At 44.5% G+C, this 21,747-nt stretch overlaps 1 protein-coding gene and 1 long non-coding RNA gene across 3 annotated transcripts; one reads left to right on the forward strand and one right to left on the reverse strand.

The window, feature by feature from the left end:
- Positions 1-161: 161 nt before the first annotated feature.
- LOC111937444 (uncharacterized) lies at positions 162-4,412 on the reverse strand. The gene is made up of 2 exons (XR_002868629.2): positions 4,335-4,412; positions 162-2,855 (listed from the first exon to the last, which is right to left on the reverse strand). It is a non-coding gene; the product is annotated as an uncharacterized LOC111937444 (long non-coding RNA).
- Positions 4,350-20,936, forward strand: PRKAR1A (protein kinase cAMP-dependent type I regulatory subunit alpha). Of its 2 annotated transcripts, XM_086857516.1 has the most exons (12): positions 4,350-4,479; positions 5,443-5,506; positions 7,533-7,711; positions 12,838-13,011; positions 13,640-13,731; positions 13,915-13,976; positions 14,460-14,506; positions 15,029-15,187; positions 15,608-15,668; positions 15,933-16,054; positions 16,603-16,684; positions 18,425-20,936. In XM_086857516.1, exons 3-12 carry the CDS (start codon positions 7,535-7,537, stop codon positions 18,595-18,597), a joined length of 1,149 nt encoding a protein of 382 aa, XP_086713642.1. In that variant the 5' UTR covers positions 4,350-4,479; positions 5,443-5,506; positions 7,533-7,534; the 3' UTR covers positions 18,598-20,936. The 2 variants fall into 2 exon arrangements, with proteins under 2 accessions (XP_086713642.1, XP_086713643.1); XM_086857517.1 differs by lacking the exon at positions 5,443-5,506 and having other exon boundaries at positions 4,365-4,479.
- The last annotated feature ends 811 nt before the right edge of the window (positions 20,937-21,747 follow it).

Here is a 21,747-nt window from a genome sequence, read left to right on the forward strand (position 1 = left end):
CTTGGGGGGAGGGAGGGCAGCAACTTGCCTCAGAAATGGCTCGGTTCTGTAGCCAGTTTGTTAGATGTCAGGCCAGACATTGTTTGGATGTCAGTCCAGACCAAGGAGAGTGGATCTGACCAACGTGTTTACTTTGCCACCTGCTTTCAGAGAAAAGCACATAAGCAAATTCAAATGTTTTGAATGCTTTTATTCGTGCATTTATCTTGCAGGAGAACTGTGTCCCAGATGATACTTGGAGAGGGAGCTCTCACCAGACTGTGTTAAAAGCACAAGAACTGAGGATCCTTTTCAATGGGGGTATTTACATTCTGTTACAAAAGAAACACTGGGAGTATTTCACAGGCATTCCCGGAAAAGAAGTCGGCAGTAGCTGCACACTATCTCAGTGCTCTTTAATTTGGTTTGTGTCAGATCTCAAAGTCAAGAATCACATTTGCAGATGCTTGGGCAGTTCATGAACTGCTGAGGCTGCCCAGAGGTTGCATAAAGTTAATGATGCAGAACAAAGCCTGTTCATATCCAAACTGCAGGAGGCACAGACCTGCTGCTCTCCCATCTCCTTCCTTCTCTCTGGAGGCATGAGCTTTCTAGGGGTTTTTTGCCCCACTTCAGGTGCTGTTTTCTGTCTCCCAGTTCTTGTGGGGCAGCCTAACCCTGTCCTGGAACTGTTTCCCACTGCTTTAGTGCCTGTCCTCCTCTGGAGCTGAGGAGAGTCCTTGAAGTGCAGAGACACCTGAGCAAAGAGTTCCCAATAAATACTCTCAGGAGGGTGCTTAGAGATTTCTTGCCCTGCTGCTGAGGTGGAGGTTCATCACTGATCTAGGACAGAACCAGGCTAGAAAAGAGAACTCTGAGTTCAAGTTCAACCCAGCTGGGTGGCAGGAAGGGCACCATTATCAATATCAGAATTTAAGCAGGGTATCCTGGCTTTTTCAAAATGCTGTGGAGCCTGTGGTTCAGCCAGCACAGGAGAGCCTTGTGACATAGCTCTGATAATCACAGCCTCCCTCACACTGAGCTCGTCAGCACTGACTCAGGAGGGAAAATGTTCCCAGTGCTGCCCCTTGGGTGTTGGGAGCTTTCCAGCTGGGAACCATGCTGGGAATCTGAAGGGCTGTGCTGCAGCAGGCACGTCTGGCAGATGGAGATGGATTCCCCGACTGGTCTATCTCTTAGATCTGGCCACTTCAGGGCATTTTTCTCTTGGCACTTGCTTCGTCTGTTTTGAGTCTTACCAGTCATTTTCTTCTTCAAAGTAACATATGGAAATGGTTTGGGATCTGCCCATAGCAAACTGGTTCTGCACTGGGGACTGTTTCACACAGTTGACGTCAGCCAGACCAAAGCCTCCACACGCCACCTCTCAGGGTCCACAGGGGGTCTGAGCCCCTGATTCATGCTGAGGTTAGAGCAGGAAGTTCAAGCACTGTCTTTTGGGCTCTTTTTGGATCGTATCAATTCCTTGCTCTGGTTCTTTATCACCTTTCATGTGGAAAAATGACAGATTTGACACTGTAAAGCTCATCCAGAGGCTCAGACTCCCTGGCAAACACTGCACTGCTGAGGGACAAGTGTCCTGTCCCTGCATGCAGGTCCTCTGAAGTGTCACACTGAAAGCTGTCAAGACCCAGAGTTTGACCTGGAACCGAGACATCCTCAAACAAGCCATTGTTACAAGAGAATATATTTTTGTGTGTTTTGTTTTCTAATCTATGGATCTTCCTATGAATCACTGTGTGGTGCTGTGAGCCAGGGTGTGCAGCAGTAAGGGAGGGTTATTTTCAGTGCTAGTTAAAGCTTAAACAAAATACAAGGAGCCATGCCCAAAGGATCCAGTGTGAGCTCTGCCACTGGCACCTCGTGGTCCACAGTGAGCTCACAGGTTTTAATTCCACTGATTTTCTGATGTAGATTTCAGGGCTCTTTGGGATGATGGCAGCTTCAGTTTGTGGATGGAACCTTTCTGTACCACTAAAACTTCCTTCCCCATTCACTCCACCCCGAGACAGCCCACATGCTCCAGTCACTCTGATCAGGAGCATTCCAGGTTGTGCTCTGCCCCTCTGAAACCCCATTTGTTCCTCAAGGGTGATGGGCATGCGTGATTTAACACCTAAAACTGTGATAAAACCATTGGCTGCTTCAACCTGCCACTCATTTGATTCATTTGGTTTCAACCCCAGAGGCTGCTCCAGGAGTGTTGCACCTCACAGAACATGGGGTCCTAAGTGGGGTGGGACCTTCAGCAGAAGCCCATGGCACTCCAGCTCCTGTGCAGCACCCCAGCAAATTAACAGGCACTGTTAATTTGGCTGTCACTGACCTTTCAAACAGCTCTTTCTGTTCCACACACACACACAGCAGGCGTGGGTGACGTCTGTGCTCTTATTTCCCACCTTGGCTCACACTCTGTTTCCCCTGAGCTCTCCTCTGCTCTCCAGCAGCCACAGCCCTGGGCAGCAGATTGCTCCATGAGAAACCGATGCATAAAGTTGTTTGAAATGAAAGTTGTGGGAATAGCGCTGACGGTAAGGCGAGTTAGTTACTCAGGAACATTTAATTAGATGGTTTAGAGCAGGATCTGACTGTAATTCAGACCAGACCGAATGGAACGGGGGCTTTGTTTGCTTTTAACTTCCCTTACGTCTTCGGCAGTGTGAGAATTAACACGTGGGGATGCAGCAGCATCGGATTATGGAAGTGTGATTTGAGAGATCCACCAGAGCTCACTGGGGGAAGGTGTGTCCACCTGGGCTGGCTTCTCCTGAGAGCTGGTTCTGTTCCCCTCCTCGCTCTCCTGGCTCCAGGACTCCAGCAGGGATTGCATCAAGTACAACGGAATACTTGTTCCCCTACGAAAGAGGATGTTGCAGAACAGGTTTTACACACAGAGCTTTGTTCCAGATGGGATCTATCCCAAAACATCACCGGGACTTGTCCAAACAAGGAATCAGAGGTGACACTAGCAGGCAGCTTGTAAAGAAAAAAGGGGAGGTAAAAAGCCAAAAAACAAATGTGTAGGTGGGAGTGCAGACGGCTTTTCATGGTGCTCAGAAACTTCCAGTAGTTTTGAGTTACAGGACTGTTCTATAACCAGGTGAACAAGTAATTTGGTATTTTGATGCTGCCCTCTGACAGTGTTTCACAAATATTAATTACTCTCATTTATATTTTTCACAAAAGTACCAGCTTTGAGCTTAATGTCAGACAATCCTGGACCCTGATTTCTAATTATCTGGGATCAGACAGAAGTTATCAAAATTTGGGGAATGTGACCTCAGGGACTGTACTGGGTCTGTCAGAATTGCAGGTCCAAGATCTACACCCAAGTTATTACTCTTTATTTCTTTAACATAAGAGCTAATAAACAAGAAACCCCATAGCAGGTAGCTCCTGGTGGCTTGTGTGTCACTGCACAAACACTACTATCTTCTTATATCAAAATACACATTAAACTGTTGCTATTGTGAGTAATTCTCACTGTACATTACGTGATTCTCCCACATGGGTTAAGCACAAGTGAGTGTTGGCTGAAATGATGTAACACTACAGTAAAAAGCGTGTTGCAAGATCAGCAAATGCGTAATTCAGGGTTCATTTTAGGGATAATTTTTCCTTCCCAAGCCCAGAGATGGGCTCTGCCCGTGCCAGCACAGCCCGGATATTCAGTGACTTCTTACTTTAAATGATTTCCTACAGCTTGGAGTAGACAAAGTGAAGAGAGTCAAAGGGCTCATCTCAGCTATAAAGACGCATGAAATAATTTCCCACGCAGATTTACGTCGATTATAGTGAAATCTTTGCCAAACTTAAATAGCGTTTATTTTCCTCCCCCTGTAACAATCTGTGATCTTTAAACCGGGTCCTTTCCAGGCCAGGGGTCGCCAGAACCCGCGGCCGAGTCGAATTGATGGTGGAATTGATGTCCCGGAGGGTCCTGCTCCCCTCAGGGGATCCCGCTCCTCTCGGCCATTCCCGCTCCCCTCAGGGGATCCCGCTCCTCTCGGCCATTCCCGCTCCCCTCAGGGGATCCCGCTCCTCTCGGCCATTCCCGCTCCCCTCAGGGGATCCCGCTCCTCTCGGCCATTCCCGCTCCCCTCAGGGGATCCCGCTCCTCTCGGCCATTCCCGCTCCCCTCAGGGGATCCCGCTCCTCTCGGCCATTCCCGCTCCCCTCAGGGGATCCCGCTCCTCTCGGCCATTCCCGCTCCCCTCAGCGGATCCCCCCAGCCCGTTCCCGCCAGCCCCGCGCGCCTTAAAGCCGCAGGCTCCTCCCGCGCTGCTCCCCCGCCCGCGCCCGCGCCGCGCCCACCGTTGCCCCTTTAAGGTTACCGCGGCGACGGGCCCGGGCGAGAGCGAGGCGCATTGACGTCACGGCGGGCGGGGCCCGTCCGGCCGGTCGGTTTCCGGTGCCGCCGCTGCAGCGAGGCCGCGGCCGGGCCGGGACGGGCGGGGGGTCCCGGCGGAGCCGCCGCAGGTGAGCGGGGCGGGGGCAGCGGCCGGGCGGCCCCGGGGCGGCGGCAGGGCCGGGACCGACGAGAACAGGGCGGGACGGGCGCGGAGCGGGAGGCTGCGGCCTTGGGGCGGGGCCGGCCCGGCCCGGCTGAGGGAGCGGGACCGGGGCCGCGGCTCCGGGGCTGCTGCGGGGACAGCGGCGCCTTCTCGGGCCGGTGTCCGAGGGGGCACCGCGGGCTGTGCGGCCGCGCCCGGCGGCGCTTCCGGGCCTTTGGGCCGGCTGTGCCCCCGCGGCTCCGTGTCCCCCGCTCCGGGGGTACCCGCTCGGTGCCTCCCCAGTGGCCCCGGCGCTGAAGCGGCCGCAGCCCCGCGCTGCGTGAGGGCTGGGCTGGGCTGGGCGGGGCAGCCACGCCTTGGGGAGCTCGGGAGCGCTTTGGGAACGTGCAGAAAAAACCGGCATGTAGAAACAGCGGAGTTTTCATTTTGCCCGTGATACCGCATTTCCTGCACCGGTCTTGCCCTTCTCCCGTGGCCCGTGCCCGTGTCCGCTCACGGGCCGTAATTTGCGGGCGGTCACGGAGCCGCCGGCGTTCTCTGGCGCTGGTTAATTAGCGCTGACCTTCACCGTAAGGACCGGCAAAACAAAAGGAGTAACTGGAGAACTTCTCGGCGCTTTCTCTGCCCGTGGGAAGGCCACGCTTTGTGTTTATGCAACGCACAATACACGTGTGGATGTGTGTGTGTCCTTGAGCAGGGATTAAGTGTGACAAGAACGAAACCTTGTTAAAGTGTTGGTAATTCCATATTAACTCGAAGCCTTCTGTAATCTCCAGCAGCAGAAAGCGGAGGGGCACGTTGTTATGTTGCCTCTGGGCTCTGGGTTTTCCTGCTGCTGCCTCAGCAGGATAAAACCCATGATGTGACTTCAGTGACTTGTCATTTCTCAAAATTATTGTGACTGAATCCCTTTTTTCCCTTTCAAAAGCTGATCCCGGGATCAACATATCTTACTGCATATAAATAAGCTGTTGCCACACTCCCTGTACCAGGTAACTTTCTTTATATTTCATCCAAAAATGCCCTGAGAAAGTCTTTCCTGTTCCTTTAACTCTCACAATGTTTATTTTTCTTATGAAAAAAATGACATTAAATGTGTGTCTATATACATGTGTACGTAAAAAAAATGTGTTTTAAAATGGTTTTATAACCTTGTGGTGGGCTAAGCCAGGCTAGATGCGAAGCACCCACCAAAACTGCTCCATCACTGCCCTCTTCAACTCAACAACAGAAGGAAAATATAAGGAAAGGCTCCTGGACTGAGATAAGGGAGAGATCACTCACCACTTGCCATCATGGGCAAAACAGACTCTACTTGAGGAAATTGGTAATAAATTGAGCTAATTAAATTTGAGTAGGATAATGAGAAATAAAGCCAAATCTTACAAACATCTTCCTGGCCCTCTCCCTTCTTTCCAGCATTAACTTTACTCCTGATTTTCTCTACGTCCCCTCACCCCAGAGAATGGGGATTGCAGTCAGTTCGTTACACGCTGTTGCAGCTGCTCCATCCTGCTCAGGGCAGGACTCCTCACACTTTCCCCATGGGAGACAGTCCTCCATGGACTTTTCCAATGTGAGTCCTTCCTGCAGGCTTCTCTCCAGCCTGATTTCCCTGCCACGGTCACAACTCCTGCCAGGAAACCACTCCAGCACAGGATTCTCATGGGGTCACACTCTGTGCATTCCCCAGCTCCAGTGTGGGATCCTCCAGAGTGTAGGTGGATCTCCAGGGGCTGCAGGTGGATCTCTGCATCCCCTATGGGTCCCCAGGGGCTGTGGGTGGATCTCTGCTCCCCATGGACTTCCAGGGGCTGTGGGTGGATCTCTGCCTCCCCCATGGACCTCCAGGGGCTGTGGGTGGATCTCTGCATCCCCTATGGACCCCTAGGGGCTGCGGGTGGATCTCTGCATCCCCTATGGACCCCTAGGGGCTGCGGGTGGATCTCTGCATCCCCTATGGACCCCCAGGGGCTTCAGGGCACATCTGCCTCACCATGGGTGAGGCTGCCAGGGAATCCATGCCCCAGGGCCTGGAGCACCTCCTGCACTGACCCTGGGGCTGCAGGGCTGTTTTTCCCAGGTATTCCCACTCTGTCTGGCTGAAGCAGCCATTTCTCCTCTCTCATTGAATACATCGTCCCAAAGGCTCTGCCACTGTCACCTCGGCCAGTGGCAGTTTCATGTTGGAGCTGTCTGGCATTGGCTCTTGGGTATGGAGGAAGCAGCCAGCAGCTTCCCACAGAATTCCCTGTACCCCCTGTTACCAAAATCTGGAAGTGCAAACCCAGTACAAATTTGAAAGGGGGGGAAAAAATCTGCTTAGGAACATTTTTGAAAGTGGCATAGCTGAAGTGTTTTGAAAACCTGGCATCATAACAGATGTTTAAAGCTGTACTCTTCATTATTTACAGTTGAAGAGGTATTTTTGGGATTGCAGTGTATCCATGAAATAAGTGATGAGGTATGAAGAGGTTTAAATTACACAGGAGCTTTTTAGGAGCGATGCCTGTAATCCATAACTTCCGTTAGCAGACTCTGCCTTGACATTTTGGCTTTGGCTTCAAAACATGTTTCACTTCCGAATACTGGTCATGCTTGGCCTCTCACATTTCCAGCTTCCACCCACCTCTCTCCTGGCCATCATCCATCCTCATGACCCCACACAGACCACGCAGCCTCCAGTCCTACAAAATCCTCAGTTGAGCAGCAGGAGGTTCAGGTGGAATCTTCCCGGACTTGGAGCGCTCACAGGGCTTGAGCTGTTGAAGCTTTTTCAGTTCAACCAAATGCTTTTTCTTTTCTGTCTGTGGCTGTAGAGCCCCCAGAGTTTTGATTTCTGGTTTCTTTTCAGGTGCTAAATAAGTTCACAGTGTTTTCTTTAGCTTAGTTACTGCTCTGGTAGGTAAAGGTGGTTTTTGCTGTGGTATCAGTAAGATAATGCAGCATAACTTTGTTTTAGGCAGCAGTATCTTTGTTTCCAGTAGTTATTATTTAACCTCCTTCTCTTCCCTTCAGCAATGGCAGCTTCCAGCAGCAGCAGCAGCGAGGAGGAGCGGAGCCTCCGGGAATGTGAACTTTACATCCAAAAACACAACATCCAGCAACTGCTGAAGGATTGCATTGTACAGTTATGCACAGTGAGACCTGAAAGACCCATGGGATTCATCAGAGAGTACTTTGAGAGATTGGAGAAGGTAAAAATACAGAATGACAGGGAAGGGAGGGTGCAACAACTTATATTTGAATGCATCTTTGTCACTTAGGGACTGAGCTGCAGATTTGACCAGTTGTGTTGACTGTTTGAAGTGGTGCTTTTGGAAAGCAGATCCTGTTTTCCAGTAGTTTGTGCATCTCTGTCATCCCAAAGGCTGTAGGACAGAACATAAAGTGACAAGGAGTCTTATCCAGCTGGGATACAGGTGTGATCCCTGTTCAGTGCTTGCTCATGGCAGCTGATACACAGCATAGATGGTGTGTCTGGAGCTGGAGAGCTCTGGAGTTTGACCTTGCTGGATGCTGGTGAGGGCATTTGGATTCTTATATCGATTTCCAGTAATGTGGGTAGAGCACAGAAGTGGTGCCAGTGGTATTATCCAGGCCTAGCTGACGTCAAATGGAAGTATTTGCATTTTAGATCAGTGAAAGAGCAAGCCTGTTTCTGCCTCCTCTTGGGAGTTCAGTGTTGGTGTCTCTCTTGTGTTTGTCCCGAGGCCCCTTTGGTGTTTCTGTTGTTGTTGGAAGCATTCTGGGATCTTGGGAAAGGAAAGCATTCAGAATTGAAACAGTGATTTCACACTCTTCTGACCTGTTAATTTTCTATATTGATATCTACGCAGGTAGGAAAAGGAGCTGCAGTGGAAATGGGAATATTAAAGGCTTGTGCAGAGGAAAGATTGGATGCAACTGTACTCAGAACATGGAATTAGTAAATAATGCAGCTGTGACCTTGTGCAGCAGTTGTGTGCAGGTGCTGCTCTCAGTGCTTGTAGTTAGATATTTATCTTTATTTTTTTGTTCTAGTGAGTTACTAATTGCTGATATAAAGAAGAAGGAAATTAACACTGAAGATCATAAATATGTCTGGTGGAAATTGTTTTTTAATGGAAGCGTTCAGGATAAATAGTAGAAAATGACCAAGGGGTGCAGACTACCTGCTATAACTTCATCATTTATTTGGGGAACATTTTGCTTATGAAATGAAGGGCTCTGACTTTTTTTTTTAGTGTGTATCAGCAACAAACCAATGACTAACGAGGTTCTTAAAAATCTTTGTCCCTGCCTGTTACAATGACTCCTTCCCCTCCTTGGATTCTTGAATTTTGAAGTACTGCTAGCTTGGGAATTTTGGGAATGAGAACATGACCACAGGTATCTATAGACAGAATTTTACCAAGTAAATTGCATTACTGTGCTTAGAATAAATCCTAAACCGATCCATATGTGGGGATGTAAAATGGGATTATTTGGGTGCTTTTGTGCAGTGGATTCGTGGTCAACGTGCAGTATTTAGGAACTTAATTTGTTTTTTAAGATAACAAGTCCAGCTCTGAATTTAATGACATGAATGTTGGAATTAAATAAGTTGATGGTTTTATTCTGGTGCACATTGGTTCTCTGTGTACTCGGTCAGCCTACACTGAAGCTGAAAATAAAACCAGTTAGGTAATGGTTTTTTTTCCCTTAAATTGCTGTCACAATTTTGGTCAGGGTCTTTTTCTCATGTGTTCCAAGTGCCCTCTAGTGCAGCTGTAGCTACAAGTGAAGCTGGAGCATTTTTTTCTTGCCTCCTAGGATTCAAAACTTGCTGCAGCTTCCTCTGGGTGGTTTCCCCACTCAGCCTGGGCTGAGTTTAGCCAGGTAATGTGGTACCTCCACAGGTCTGAGATAACAGAGCAGTGAACATCCTGTGCTGGGCAGGAAACTCCTGACATCCGTGTCTGGAGAACACAAATGCTCAGTAATGTTATTAACCAGCTCCAACCCAGTCCTCTGACCTGCTACAGCAAAAATGCCTGAAACTCACTCTGCTTCACCTCCCAAAATCATGTCTTTTACATCTGTAATAAAGCAAAGCAACTTTTCAACTTGCTTTCTAAATTTTCCTCTCTCTGCCTGTATCTCTACCTCAGTTTTTTTTGTAAGATGGGTTTCTGAAGGAGCACCATTGAAAACCGAAGTGAGGTTGCTATTTTCTCATTCTCTTGACAAGTCATCTCTTCCACTGCACACAAACAGAGCTGATTCACTGGCATGTTATTAAAATATGTTGAAGAAATTTAAACATGCTTTAGAATTTCTGTTCTGAAACATCAAAATTGCTGCCTCCGAGACAGTAACAGCTACTATAGGAATTCAAATGTCCTCTTCTGGGTTATGAAAGCTGTTAGATGAATCTAATTACTACTCATTGATTGTATAAATGGTTTTATTTTATCTTGTTTGTGGTGTGCTAAGGCCTCTGTTCTGTTTGCTGTGCAAACATGTCTGGTAATACCAATACCTGCTAAAAGCTCTGATAGCTCTCCAGTGCTGGGCTGGGCTGGGTAATGCAGGTTGAGCTATGGAAATTTAATGTTGGGATCATTATTGCAGCCTGCCAGATGAATCCTGGCTGCTGGACATGGCTGTCCTCTGGAATAAGTGCATGCTTGAAGTATTGTGTGTGATGCAGTTATGTGCACATCAGGCTTTATAGAAAGCTGGAATTTGGAAGTGTGATGGACATGTAGTTACTGTCCCTGTTCCCCACCACCTGCCCTGATATCTGAATGTTTTCCCATTTTACTAAATTTTAAATTAAATTAAATTTAAAAAATGTTTATTTTGCAAAACAAGCTAGTTTAGGAGGATATATATAGTTTATGGCAGAACTTTTTTTAAAATGCTTTCATAGCTTCTGAATGTTTGGGTTTTTAAAAATATGATATAAATTAAATACTAATTAACCAGAAGGAGTTGAGACTGTCTGGTGCAATGACAATTAACAGGTTTGATAGTGTGCAGCTTCATTCTGAAATTGTGAATGACTTCTTCAGTAGCTTGATAGACTTAAATCTGAGTATGTGAAGTGTCATCACTTCAGTATTATTTGTAATAATCAAAATGGACTTAATAAACTTTTATTTGTCAGGAAAAATAAGGCTTGCAGTTCGTGACTGACACTGAAAACTGTGAACTGCTTCATCAGCTGAAGGACCAGGATCAACACTTGGATGTAATAAATCGATGAACTTTATTCCTAAATCTTTCTCAAATCCTGGGAATGTTTATACTGATGAGTACAGAGCAAACTGAGTGTCTTTATCCATTATATGTTTAATGTGAGGAGCTTCCAGGCTTGAGCAAACACTTTTTCCTCATAAACACTGGCTAAATCCAAAGGTATCTGAGAAGAACAAATGCCACACTTTCTTTAGATCCTGCTGTAATTTTTCTCTGATCTGTTGGTTTAATAAATGGGGTTTAATGCCAGAAATTGTAAAAGGTGTCTATTAAAAAGATGAAAACTGAGATTATAGGATGTCACGGCACAGGGTTGTCTGGCAGTGTGTAATATGAATATCTGGAGATTTATGGTTTAGTTGACATAGTGATGTTTGGAGCTCATGATCTTGGAGGTCTTCTTTAACCTCATTCTATGGTTCTATTTTGTGATTTGTCACAGGGAGAATCTTCTTGGTGAGTCTGTGTATGAACTATTTAGAATAACTGGTGTATTTTAAATTAATACATTATTTTACCCACCTGCATCTTGTTTCTGTGTCCATCCCCTACCTTACTATACTAAAAAAATAAATGTTAATATTATATTTTGGGTCAGACAGAAGTTACCAGTTACTTTTTTTTGTGTTAATGCAGCTTCCTTCTCCCTGAGTGGGGCATTGCCCCGAGGAGTCTCTTGAAGAGTGTTTTGATAACAACTCCCTCACTAAATGCTGCTGAAGTGCTTCAATCTATGATCACAATATTTAATATTTTATGTGATACTGGAAAAACCCAGCAGCTGGTGTTCACTTATTTAAAAAGTGTCTTTTTTAACAGGCTAAGTATTTTGTATGTGAACAAACATGTTCTGTGGTTGATGGTGAGGCAGTTTACAGCAAACACTTATTACTGCTCAGGCTATTTTTAATTTCATCTCTGTTGAAACTTGTTCCTCTAAAATCAGAGGACAGAAATTAGTTTTAAATACATTTTGCTGCCATGGCTGGGAAATGTGGCACCATTTTATCAGTGGGCAAAGAGCAGGAAGTGAAACGTGAGGCGGTGGAGCTGCTTGGCTCTGGGAGAGGGGGAATGGAAACTCCCGGGAATGGTTATCCCATGGCCCTTCCCTCGGGCTGGTGCTGTTATCCAGAGCCTCCTGCCCAGCTGGGATCAAGGACACTGGGACAAACCCAGCTTTTACAAGGGCTGGAGCTCTGGGAGAACAGATGAGTCCTTGTTCTTTTACAGAATGTCCCAAACCCGTTTCCTAATGCTGGGAAAGTCATTTGAGCTGTTATGATGTCAGTGCTCTGACTCCAGGGTTGGCTGTTTTGTTTTTAATCTGATTTTAGTTGATTGAGGTGAATCTTTTTAAGAATCAAATTTCTGTGTGTCAAGTTAATTAGAATATGTGTTATTGTAAGTACCCTGGTTTTCTACAGTATCACTACAACACAGTAAATAACTGAAGGAAATAATGAAAACAAGTAACCTTGTGGAAGGTTTGCATGTGGTTTGCATAAAAAATCCCCCTTTGGCCTCCAGCAGTTGGCCTCCAGCATCCTTCCTCCAGCTCTTTTGAAAGCAGCGTTCATGTTTCTTTCTCCTAAAATAAATGTTGGTTAATGAGTATCAAGTTGGTCCATGACTCAACCTCTTTCAAAAGCTTCTCATGTAACATGGATTTCTGAGGAATTGCTCCTCTGTCTTTCAACTCCATAAAGGCTTTTACACCTCGCAGCTGAGGGGAGGAACTGGGGGTTTGCAGCTGGGGAAGTGCCTTCAGCCTTTGAGGAATGTCCTCATCACCTGTTGAGTACACTGGCAGAAAGTAAAATCAACTTGTTCACACTAATAGCTTAATAAATGAAGGATAACTCAATAAAATAAACACTATTGTGATGTGACTGGTAGGAATGAAAGGCACATCTACCATGTGTTTTGAAAGGCCTTTGATCTCTGATGCTGCAGTCTCCTGTTTGCCTTAATGTGGGAATAATGGTACACAGGAAGCTCCCTGGTGTTGGCAGGCTGGGCTGGAACATGATACACGACTGCTTTTATTTTTTCCCTTTGGATTATGTGACACAACCATGTCTTCCTTCCTGTTTAGGAGGAAACAAAGCAGTTGTTGAATCAGCTGAAGTCTGGTTCTCGCTCTGACTCCCGGGAGGATGAGATCTCCCCTCCTCCTCCCCTCAACCCTGTGGTTAAATATCGATCACGACGTGGGGCCATCAGTGCAGAAGTCTACACAGAAGAGGATGCTGCATCTTATGTTAGAAAGGTGCTCTGACTCTTAAACCTTGCTCAAAACTACATCCACAATCCAAAAGTTTATCTGAACCTACCTGCTATCCAGGATATTAAATAACACCAAGCCCCTGGAGCCTGTTAAGTGAAAATTGCTGTAAAAAAAACAGACCTGTGTGTGTGGCTGTTTAACTGAGGACAGAATAACCTATCATGCAATTAAACCATTCATGCATTACTTAGACCTGTTCCCTTTGAAGTCATGTATATTTAGATGTGCATATATTTAGATATATTATATATAATGTGCTTCCAGTTATTTGGCAGCTGAAACAACATTTGGCCTAATGGCAGAGCAGGCTTGCTGCTGTTCCCAGGAAAACACAGGTTGAACAGATATTTGTCCTCTTGCAAAAGAACTTACAAACTGAGCATGGAATTATGCTTTTCAGTTGCATAAAATAATACAAGATTATATTTTCCTTGTGTTCAAACTGTCTGTAAACATTGACTATATTTGGGGTTGTATTTATAGTACTTGAAAGAAAATGGAAAAACTCAGCCAGTGTTTTGTAGCAAATTAAGTTGTTTATTTACCATGGGAAATGCAGAAATTTTTCATGAGAAAAATTAACCATTTGCTTTCTCTGATTGTCTCCTAGGTTATTCCAAAGGATTACAAAACCATGGCTGCTTTGGCAAAAGCAATTGAGAAGAATGTGCTGTTTACCCATCTTGATGATAATGAGAGGAGGTAGGAGGAAATCTTTGCGGGGTTAAGGTTTGTGGAAGTGCAGAGTTGAGAAGAACTAAATGTGTCACAAATCTGCAGTGGTCAGTGGAACCACAGAGCTCCAGGAGCAGCACTGATGGGTTGGGGGCACAGATGTGGGGAGTTGTGCAGGCTTTTGTCTGATTTTGGTGTCCTCTCCTACAGTGACATCTTTGATGCGATGTTCCCTGTCACTTACATCGCAGGAGAGACTGTCATCCAGCAAGGCAAGTGACACTGTTTGCTCTGGGGATGGGGAGCTGGCTCTGCTATAGCACTTTTAGTATGTGTTTATTTTTTAATATAAAAGCAGGGTCACTGCAGCCACACAATTTCTTGTTGTGTTCCCTGAAGCACTTCATACTGAAGTGAGGGGTAGGAGCCACTGGAGGAGGATGTGGCTTCCTTGAGGAGATTATCTGTTGGGAATATTGTCCTTTGATGACTCTGTAGAAACATTATGTCAATTTATGCATCTGCTTCGCCTTTCCAGTAATCCTGGAATTGCTGCTGGTCTCCTGGGTACCAGTAGATGTCCCCTTTCACAGGGCTGAGAGGAGTGTGAAATCAGCAAAATGTGATGTTTCACCCTGCAAACTGCAAAAATTTGTCAGCCTTGTTGGAGTCTAAACATCAAAGTTGGCAGAGATGCCAGTTCTTTCTTAGTATATTCAGTTTAGTGTATATTCAACTTTTTTTCTCTTCTTTAGGTGATGAAGGTGATAACTTCTATGTTGTTGATCAAGGAGAAATGGATGTAAGCATTCCTGATAGTTTATTAATGATATGTTCATTCCTGGCAGGAGAATATTCTGATATTTGTAGGCCTCTTCTACAGACCCTGCCTTTAGCAGCTTTTCTCATTTTAAGTTCTTACTTACAGAAGTTTGTCTTGCTCTTTAACAGCTCAGTCTGGCTGCACAGGCTGAGTTTCAAAACAAATTATTAGGACACAATGCAGACATTTTAGGCATTCAGGGTAGAGTTGAGGTGTGGGGCAGGCTTTTAGAACAATCAGACTTTTTATTTTCCAACCCAGCTCATTCATAGCTCTGTATGACACAGACCTTGTTGAAATGTTATTTCTCAGGAGTCTGTGCATGAGATGTTAGAAGAGAATCCCTTTGTCAATGAAAACACAAACTGTGCTGGGGTTGGAAGCTTTGATAAAACCCTGAAATGATCTCCCTCAGTACAGATGTGAGAAGTTCCTTTTAGTCCCAGGGGAACAGAGGGCTGCAGGAAGCTGAGGTGTGTCTGACCATGCTCTGCCTTCCAGGTTTACGTGAACAGTGAGTGGGCCACCAGTGTGGGTGAGGGTGGGAGCTTTGGAGAGCTCGCTCTCATCTACGGCACCCCCCGAGCTGCCACCGTCAAAGCCAAGACCAACGTCAAGTTGTGGGGCATTGACAGGGACAGCTACAGAAGGATCCTGATGGCAAGTATCCCTCAAAACCTGGATTTATGCTTTGGGGGTTATGTATCCTGGATATCTGTCCTTCTGCCTGTCCTTTGCTGAAGTTATTTATTCCAAATCCTGCTGTCTCTTCAGTAATCAGAAAGCTGATTACTCAACGTGCATCTCTCAGGCACAGGGCAAGGGGGAATCTTGCATTAGTGAGCAAAACAATGCCAATATTAAACTGAGCCCAGAGTGTAATAAGGCTGCAATAAATGCTGAGTACTTTAGAAATGTTGCTCAACTGGAATATTACTGAGAGAACTCAATTTCAAAACATCTTGTGGGTTTGGGGTCTGTGAGACAGAACACCGTGTGTCTGGTTAAATTTGTTTGTGTCTGGAGTTTTATTTAGAGTAGAAAGAAAAATTACTTTGTGTTCTTTCCTTTTTTTAATAGGGAAATACTTTGAGAAAGAGAAATATGTATGAGAAGTTCCTTAGTAAAGTATCTATATTGGGTAAGTGAGAAGATTTTTGTTCTGGAGCGGAATCAATTGCCACATTGTAATGAAGCTATTATCCAGCATTATGATGATTACAGGCTGTTGTGGTAATTCATCACAACTGCTTCTCTGCATCAATCCAAAAGAACTCTAATTCAGGTCTTGATCACTGATGCATAAATGCAGCCAGAAATACACTGACCTCTGTATAAATACAGAGCAAAAGGTGTAATTTGTGCCTTGAGAAGACACTCCAGTAATGAGCTCTTAACTCTATAGAATCTCTGGACAAGTGGGAGCGTCTGACTGTGGCTGATGCCTTGGAACCGGTACAGTTTGAAGATGGGCAGAAGATTGTGGTCCAGGGAGAGCCAGGAGATGAGTTCTTCATTATCTTGGAGGTAAGCAAGCTCAAAATTAAATGCTCAGGACTTGACTGTTTTTATTGTGTCCCTAAGCAGGCACTTGGAGAAGAACAAAACTCAAGAATGTACTTCTGGAAAGTCACTAAAGAAACATCATCTTGCTGGACATGCAGTAACCTGGATTAGTTTTGTTGTTTTCACAAATGATAATTCCAGGAAAAAAGTAACAAGTTTCTGACTAAAAGCAGTTTATCTTTTTGAGAGTGGAGACCTGTTCTAGTGTTGCCATTGTCTTCTGTCTGGTGGTTTGTGTTTTTTTCTGGGATTTTTGCTACTTATACTATAATATTTGTATTGTGATGAGGAAAATCATGAGGAAGTCACTGCTCTGGATATTTAAATGTCCAGGATGTTTTATGCTGAGAGAGGAGCAGTTAGGTGAACTGTGCAAGGACTGTGAAGTGATTGTTTAACTGAGGCATTGTAACAGTTATTTCAGCAAAGCAAAGCTGATTCTGTGTGAAATTCAGCGTTTGGAGTGATGCTGGAAATTGCAGTTTTTTGACTGCTGTCATTTATTGAAGGGCACAGCTGCAGTGTTACAGCGCCGGTCAGAAAATGAGGAATTTGTTGAAGTGGGCAGACTGGGACCTTCTGATTACTTTGGTGAGTGATGCTGTGATAACTGTGGCTACAGACACCACTGTCACCATTTTGTCTGTGCTGTGTCGATGGTAGAGATAAGATGGATTTGCTTAATTACTGTTTTGGACTCCAGTGGTTGCTGTCAGTGTTGGGTGAGTATCAGAGTCACTTGGCACTCAGGTGTGATTGTTCCACACTACTTTACTGTAAAAGATGATTTGGCCTGACCTCCCTGCCCTGAGCAGAGCTAAATTTGAAATGACACTGTATTCCTCAGCACTGTGTCCAGCTGAGTTTCCAGTGTCTCCAGGGATGGAGATCTGACAGTCTCTGTGAGCAATTTCTTTCTCTGTCTAACCAGCCTTGTTGTGGAGAGGTTTCTTCCTTCATGCCTGACAAGAATTTCCTGTTCTGCAGCCTGTTGCTTTCTCTGTCTTTCCCTGTGCAGCCTGGGTTTGTCTTTGTAGTCACTCATTACACAGCTGAAGACAGCAGTAAGATTAGAAAATTCCTTCCTTGGCCTTCTGTTCTCCAGGTCAGAAAGGAACCTGGTCAGAACCTGCTGTTTAATGCTTAAATGCAGCCCTCTCCCTCTCAAAGCCCCTAACATTCTTCTCTCTTTCCTCTTGCTAAAACCTTTTGGTTGTCCACTTTTTCAGCTCTGTAGATGATGTAAGCAGCAAATCCTCTGTTGTAAGGCCTGAGTTGGGATGGACTCGAGTGCATGGGCTCTGCCCAAAGCTTGGCTCAGATCTGGGACTAGACTTCATTCTGTGTCATTTCATATTTTCTGATATTTCCCTGTGTTCTCTTGAGTTTCCCACTGTAAATATTATCGCAGTCATTGTGTTCAGGTGCTTCAGACCTTTCCCTCAGGGGTTTAATTCTCCCTTAGAACATCTTTATTCTTTAGCAAGCCTCTCTTTTGGAGGCTGCCAGGTTTCTGGAGTTTTAATTGGGCACAGAGGAAAAGTTTACCTCATTTCTTTTGAGCATCCCTTTGATAATGCAGGCAAAAGTGTTTTCCAAGGAACACTGAGTTCTTTCCTCAGTCCTGAGCGTGGAAGGAGCTCAAATCCAAAACCCCAGAGTCGCTGCTGTTGTTGCTTCCGTGCTTGTTGTAGAAATGTTGGGGGTTGTTTCTGTTGCTGATAACAGGGGCTTGTTGAGACCTTGTTTTCCAAATATGTTGTTCAGCAGTTGGAACAAAGCTTTTGGCATGTTTGTGCAAAACTTAAGAAATGGGGATCCAATGGGACATGAAAATTCTCCTTTTCCACGCCCCCATGCCAAAGTCAGAGTCTTGATTCTGGCCAGCAATGGGTCAAAGGCTTCTGTCTGATGCCTGAATGTTTTATTTGTTTGTTTACTTCAAAACCATGCTCTTGTTGCCCTGAGTTTCCTAGAAACACCAGAATTGAGCAGTACTATTAGAAAAATAACTACTTGTTGGCTAGGAAAATTACATGGTAAATTGAAACATGACCTTTCCTCAAACAGCTATAGTATTGAAAATTGTGTAGGCATTTTTTCCAGAGAGACTTGAATGTGGTCAGACTTTTAAATAACAAAATCATCAGGTAGGTTTGTTTTTTTTTTAACTGCCTTCACAAACTGCTTTTCATGTAATTACTGGCTACTTGTTCTGAGTAGTGCTAAAGCCTGAATTACCTTCTCTGCAATTTAGAGCAGAGAAGGGTCATTTCTTTGCCTCTTTCTCCCATTGAATGGTAACTCAGTTCCCTGTTTGTGCTGTCCCAGGTGAGATTGCTCTGCTGATGAACCGTCCTCGTGCTGCCACCGTCGTGGCTCGTGGCCCCTTGAAATGTGTGAAGCTGGACCGGCCCCGGTTCGAGCGTGTGCTGGGTCCCTGCTCGGATATCCTCAAGAGGAACATCCAGCAGTACAACAGTTTTGTATCACTGTCTGTCTGAAACCTTCCTCCCTGTCCAAGCCATGCTTCACGAATGCAGACTGCTTTCTTCCCCTTGTGCAGAGCCACTGGCATTTGCAGCTTCCTGTCCTGTTAAAAAAAAAAAAAAAGGAAAAAAAAAAAAGGAAAAAAAAGGAAAAAAAAAAGGAAAAAAAATAATAAACTGCTTATCATGGCACTGTCATTAATTTAGAGCATATTATTTCTGTGCTCTCTGTCCCATTAAATTAATAGAAAAAGTTCAGTGGAGACGTTTGCTTCTCTCTGTGTCCAACTCAGGCCAGTGCAGCCTTGCTTCAGCGAGGGAGAGACCTCCTGGCACCACGCCATTGCCATAAAGTGAGGAGGTGACAGTAAAAGAGAGGGGAAAAAAAGTTCTTTTAAAGTTGTTTCTCAAATTATTGGACAGATTTTAAGGCTGTGGTCATCACCTGCTGTATTTCTTTTCACATGAGAGCTACCCTTGTAATTGAGCTTGGGGTTTTCTGGGTTTCATTTTCATTTTCTGGGTACTGTAATCCTGGGTTCAATCGTGAGGCATCAGCTGCTAAGAAAGCCACAGTTGGAATTTACCAGTATAATTGTTCCTGTGTCTGCTGGTTTAAGATTGCTTAGTTCTGTTCTTGTCAAGTGTAAATCAAAAGCTTTCCAGGTTAATAGTTCTGGTGAACTACTGCAGTTGTTGATCCATTTGCTGACTTGCCGCAACTGATCTTTTTCACTGGTTCTTTCTCCAGCCATAGATTTGCCATTTAAAACTCTTTCTGTTCCAAGTGGCAAGTACCAAATGCTCCATGAAATGCCTGACTTTGGTCTCTAGTACATAGATTGGTGTAAGAATGGTGCAGCTGTCCAGCTGTTAGTACTGTTTGAGTGCTTAGATTGGTGTAGAAGTTGAAAGCAAACATTTGATTTTCCCTGTGACTTGTTAATCCTCAGTTGACTTTTAAAAAATCACCACCAGTTCAAGTGACCCTTTGTTACCAGGGGAAATAAATGCTGAGTGTTTTGGCCAGTATCAGTTGCAGGTGACAAGATTGCTGGTCTGTAAATCTCCATTATTCATGATAGAGAATGTGAGGCAGAAAAAACGAATGTTTGAACTTTCCTGCAACACTCAGTTGTTTTAAGTTTTTAAAGCTGTCAGTTCATCATTTTAAAAATGATTCACTATAAATCTAGTTCAAAGCCAAAAGGTGCATTCTCTTTTCTTGCTTATGGAATTTCCACCACACTCATTTCATCCTTTTTTTTTTTTTTTCCAAGTTCAATCTGTTGCGGAGTCTTAAATGTATTTCAGTATTTCCCAGCTTTGTGTTCCATTACTCTGTGCTCACCAAGACTTCCCAAAAGTTTTTACTGAATTCCACGGTTCAATAAGTGTAGGCAATTTTTAAGGTTTCCTTTAAACTGTAATTTATATCAAGTAGCATAGGTTTGTATTTGGGAGTGACAGCAAGCAGTTTGGCATTTGTTGTGCAACTACTTTAACGATGGAGCCCTCGTTTTATTTCCTTTCTGAGGTGGAGTGGATGCAAATCCAACGTTTTCCCACGCATGGAGAGAATCAGGAAGAGTCTGCTAATTGATGCAGAATAATGCTGAAGGTATCAAGCCTTTACAAAAGGTTTCAGGCTATTTCTGAAACTGAAATCCCAAGAAGGGGATTGAAATGCTTGTGGTTTGAATTCTCTATTCAAGAGATGCTGAATAGAGGATTTCTGCCAGAGTCCTTAAGGAATGAGCAAATGCTACCTTTTTTTTTTTTGTTGTTCTTTTGTTTTGGGTTTTTTTGGGTAAAACTTTTTTTCTTAAGTTTTGACTCTGCAGGTTTTTTTCTTCATGTGTTCTTTGTGTTACATTAAAGCACCAAAAACTGTGTAAACCAGTTAGAGCTCCACAAAAAAAAATGCACATTTTTTTAATATAAGGCTTTCTAATCAAGTTTCACTACTGCATCTTTTTAGCTTGCTGTTTACTCCCTTTTGTAGTTTTACCTACAAGATTTTAAGATAAATCAGCTAAGTCTGAGTTAAATATTAAACACAGTTATAGCTTTACCTTTGTGTGCAATTTCAATATGTTTGAAACCACAATTGGCATAGTTTTGCCTTAGCTAACATTCAGGGCTTTAGAAGTAATTTTTTGCTAGTCTATCTTCAGCAAATTGATGAAGTCTATTGCCCTAGGAAGCTATAGTCAACCAGAGGACCATTTTTGTATTGTTACCTGACTCTATAAGTCTGATTTACTGTATGTGCTAATATATTATATTATATTCCTTTTGTTATAGATTGTCCTAATGGCAGGTAAAGCAATAAAATGATTTAAATTCTTAAATGCAATCAGCCTCTTTTATTTTATTCCCTGCCCCTACATCATGTTTTCCTTTGGCTGTAGAGGATGAGTTATGAATGAGGCAGCAGAAAATAAGCAGCTTAATGGATTAGCTTGGTGTAAACTCCAGAGGGGTGAGTTCAGGTCCTGGCTTCCCCCTGGAGCCTGGGGCGAGCTTGGTTTCCACCTGCCAGCCTGGGCATTCCTCTGCAGTTGTACCTGTGTCCTGTTTGGCTCCTGGCAGCTTGTGCTGCTTTCATCTCTCTCAAAGTGTTCATTCCCAGTTCAGCCACGACTTTTGGAGCTCAGGAGTTTGTGTTTGTTGGCTGCTCCCACCTCTGCAACCCCTTAATGAGCATGTGATGGATAATGGTGAATAATCTGTGGGAAGAGGAGGATTTCCAGCTGGGATGAAGTAGGAAAAAAATTTAAAGAGTGACCTGAAGCAGCTCAGACTTGGATGTGTTTTACACCCAGCTCCAAGAAAGCTGAATCACCCAGCTTTGAAGGTCCAGTAAAAACGTATTTATCATGTAAAGGAGAATAAAAGTAAGAGCTCTGTTAGTCTACCAGCCATATAAATATCCATGAGTTAGTTCCCTTAGCCCTGCCTTCCCTTTCCCAATCCCCTCCACTGAAAAAAACAGGCTGAAAACAGAACTTTGATAACCTAAAGTGAAACTTCAAACCCTCCACTTCCAGCCTTATAACTATAAATACATACTCTATAGCAACAACTTTAAATTAAGCTTATCTTCTGTTGCCATGTGCTTCCTGTTGAAGCAGCAGTCAGTCACCATTCCATGACAAACGA

The sequence above is a fragment of the Cyanistes caeruleus genome, chromosome 19, assembly GCF_971803275.1.
Source record: "Cyanistes caeruleus chromosome 19, bCyaCae1.hap1.1, whole genome shotgun sequence".
Lineage (NCBI taxonomy): Eukaryota > Metazoa > Chordata > Aves > Passeriformes > Paridae > Cyanistes > Cyanistes caeruleus.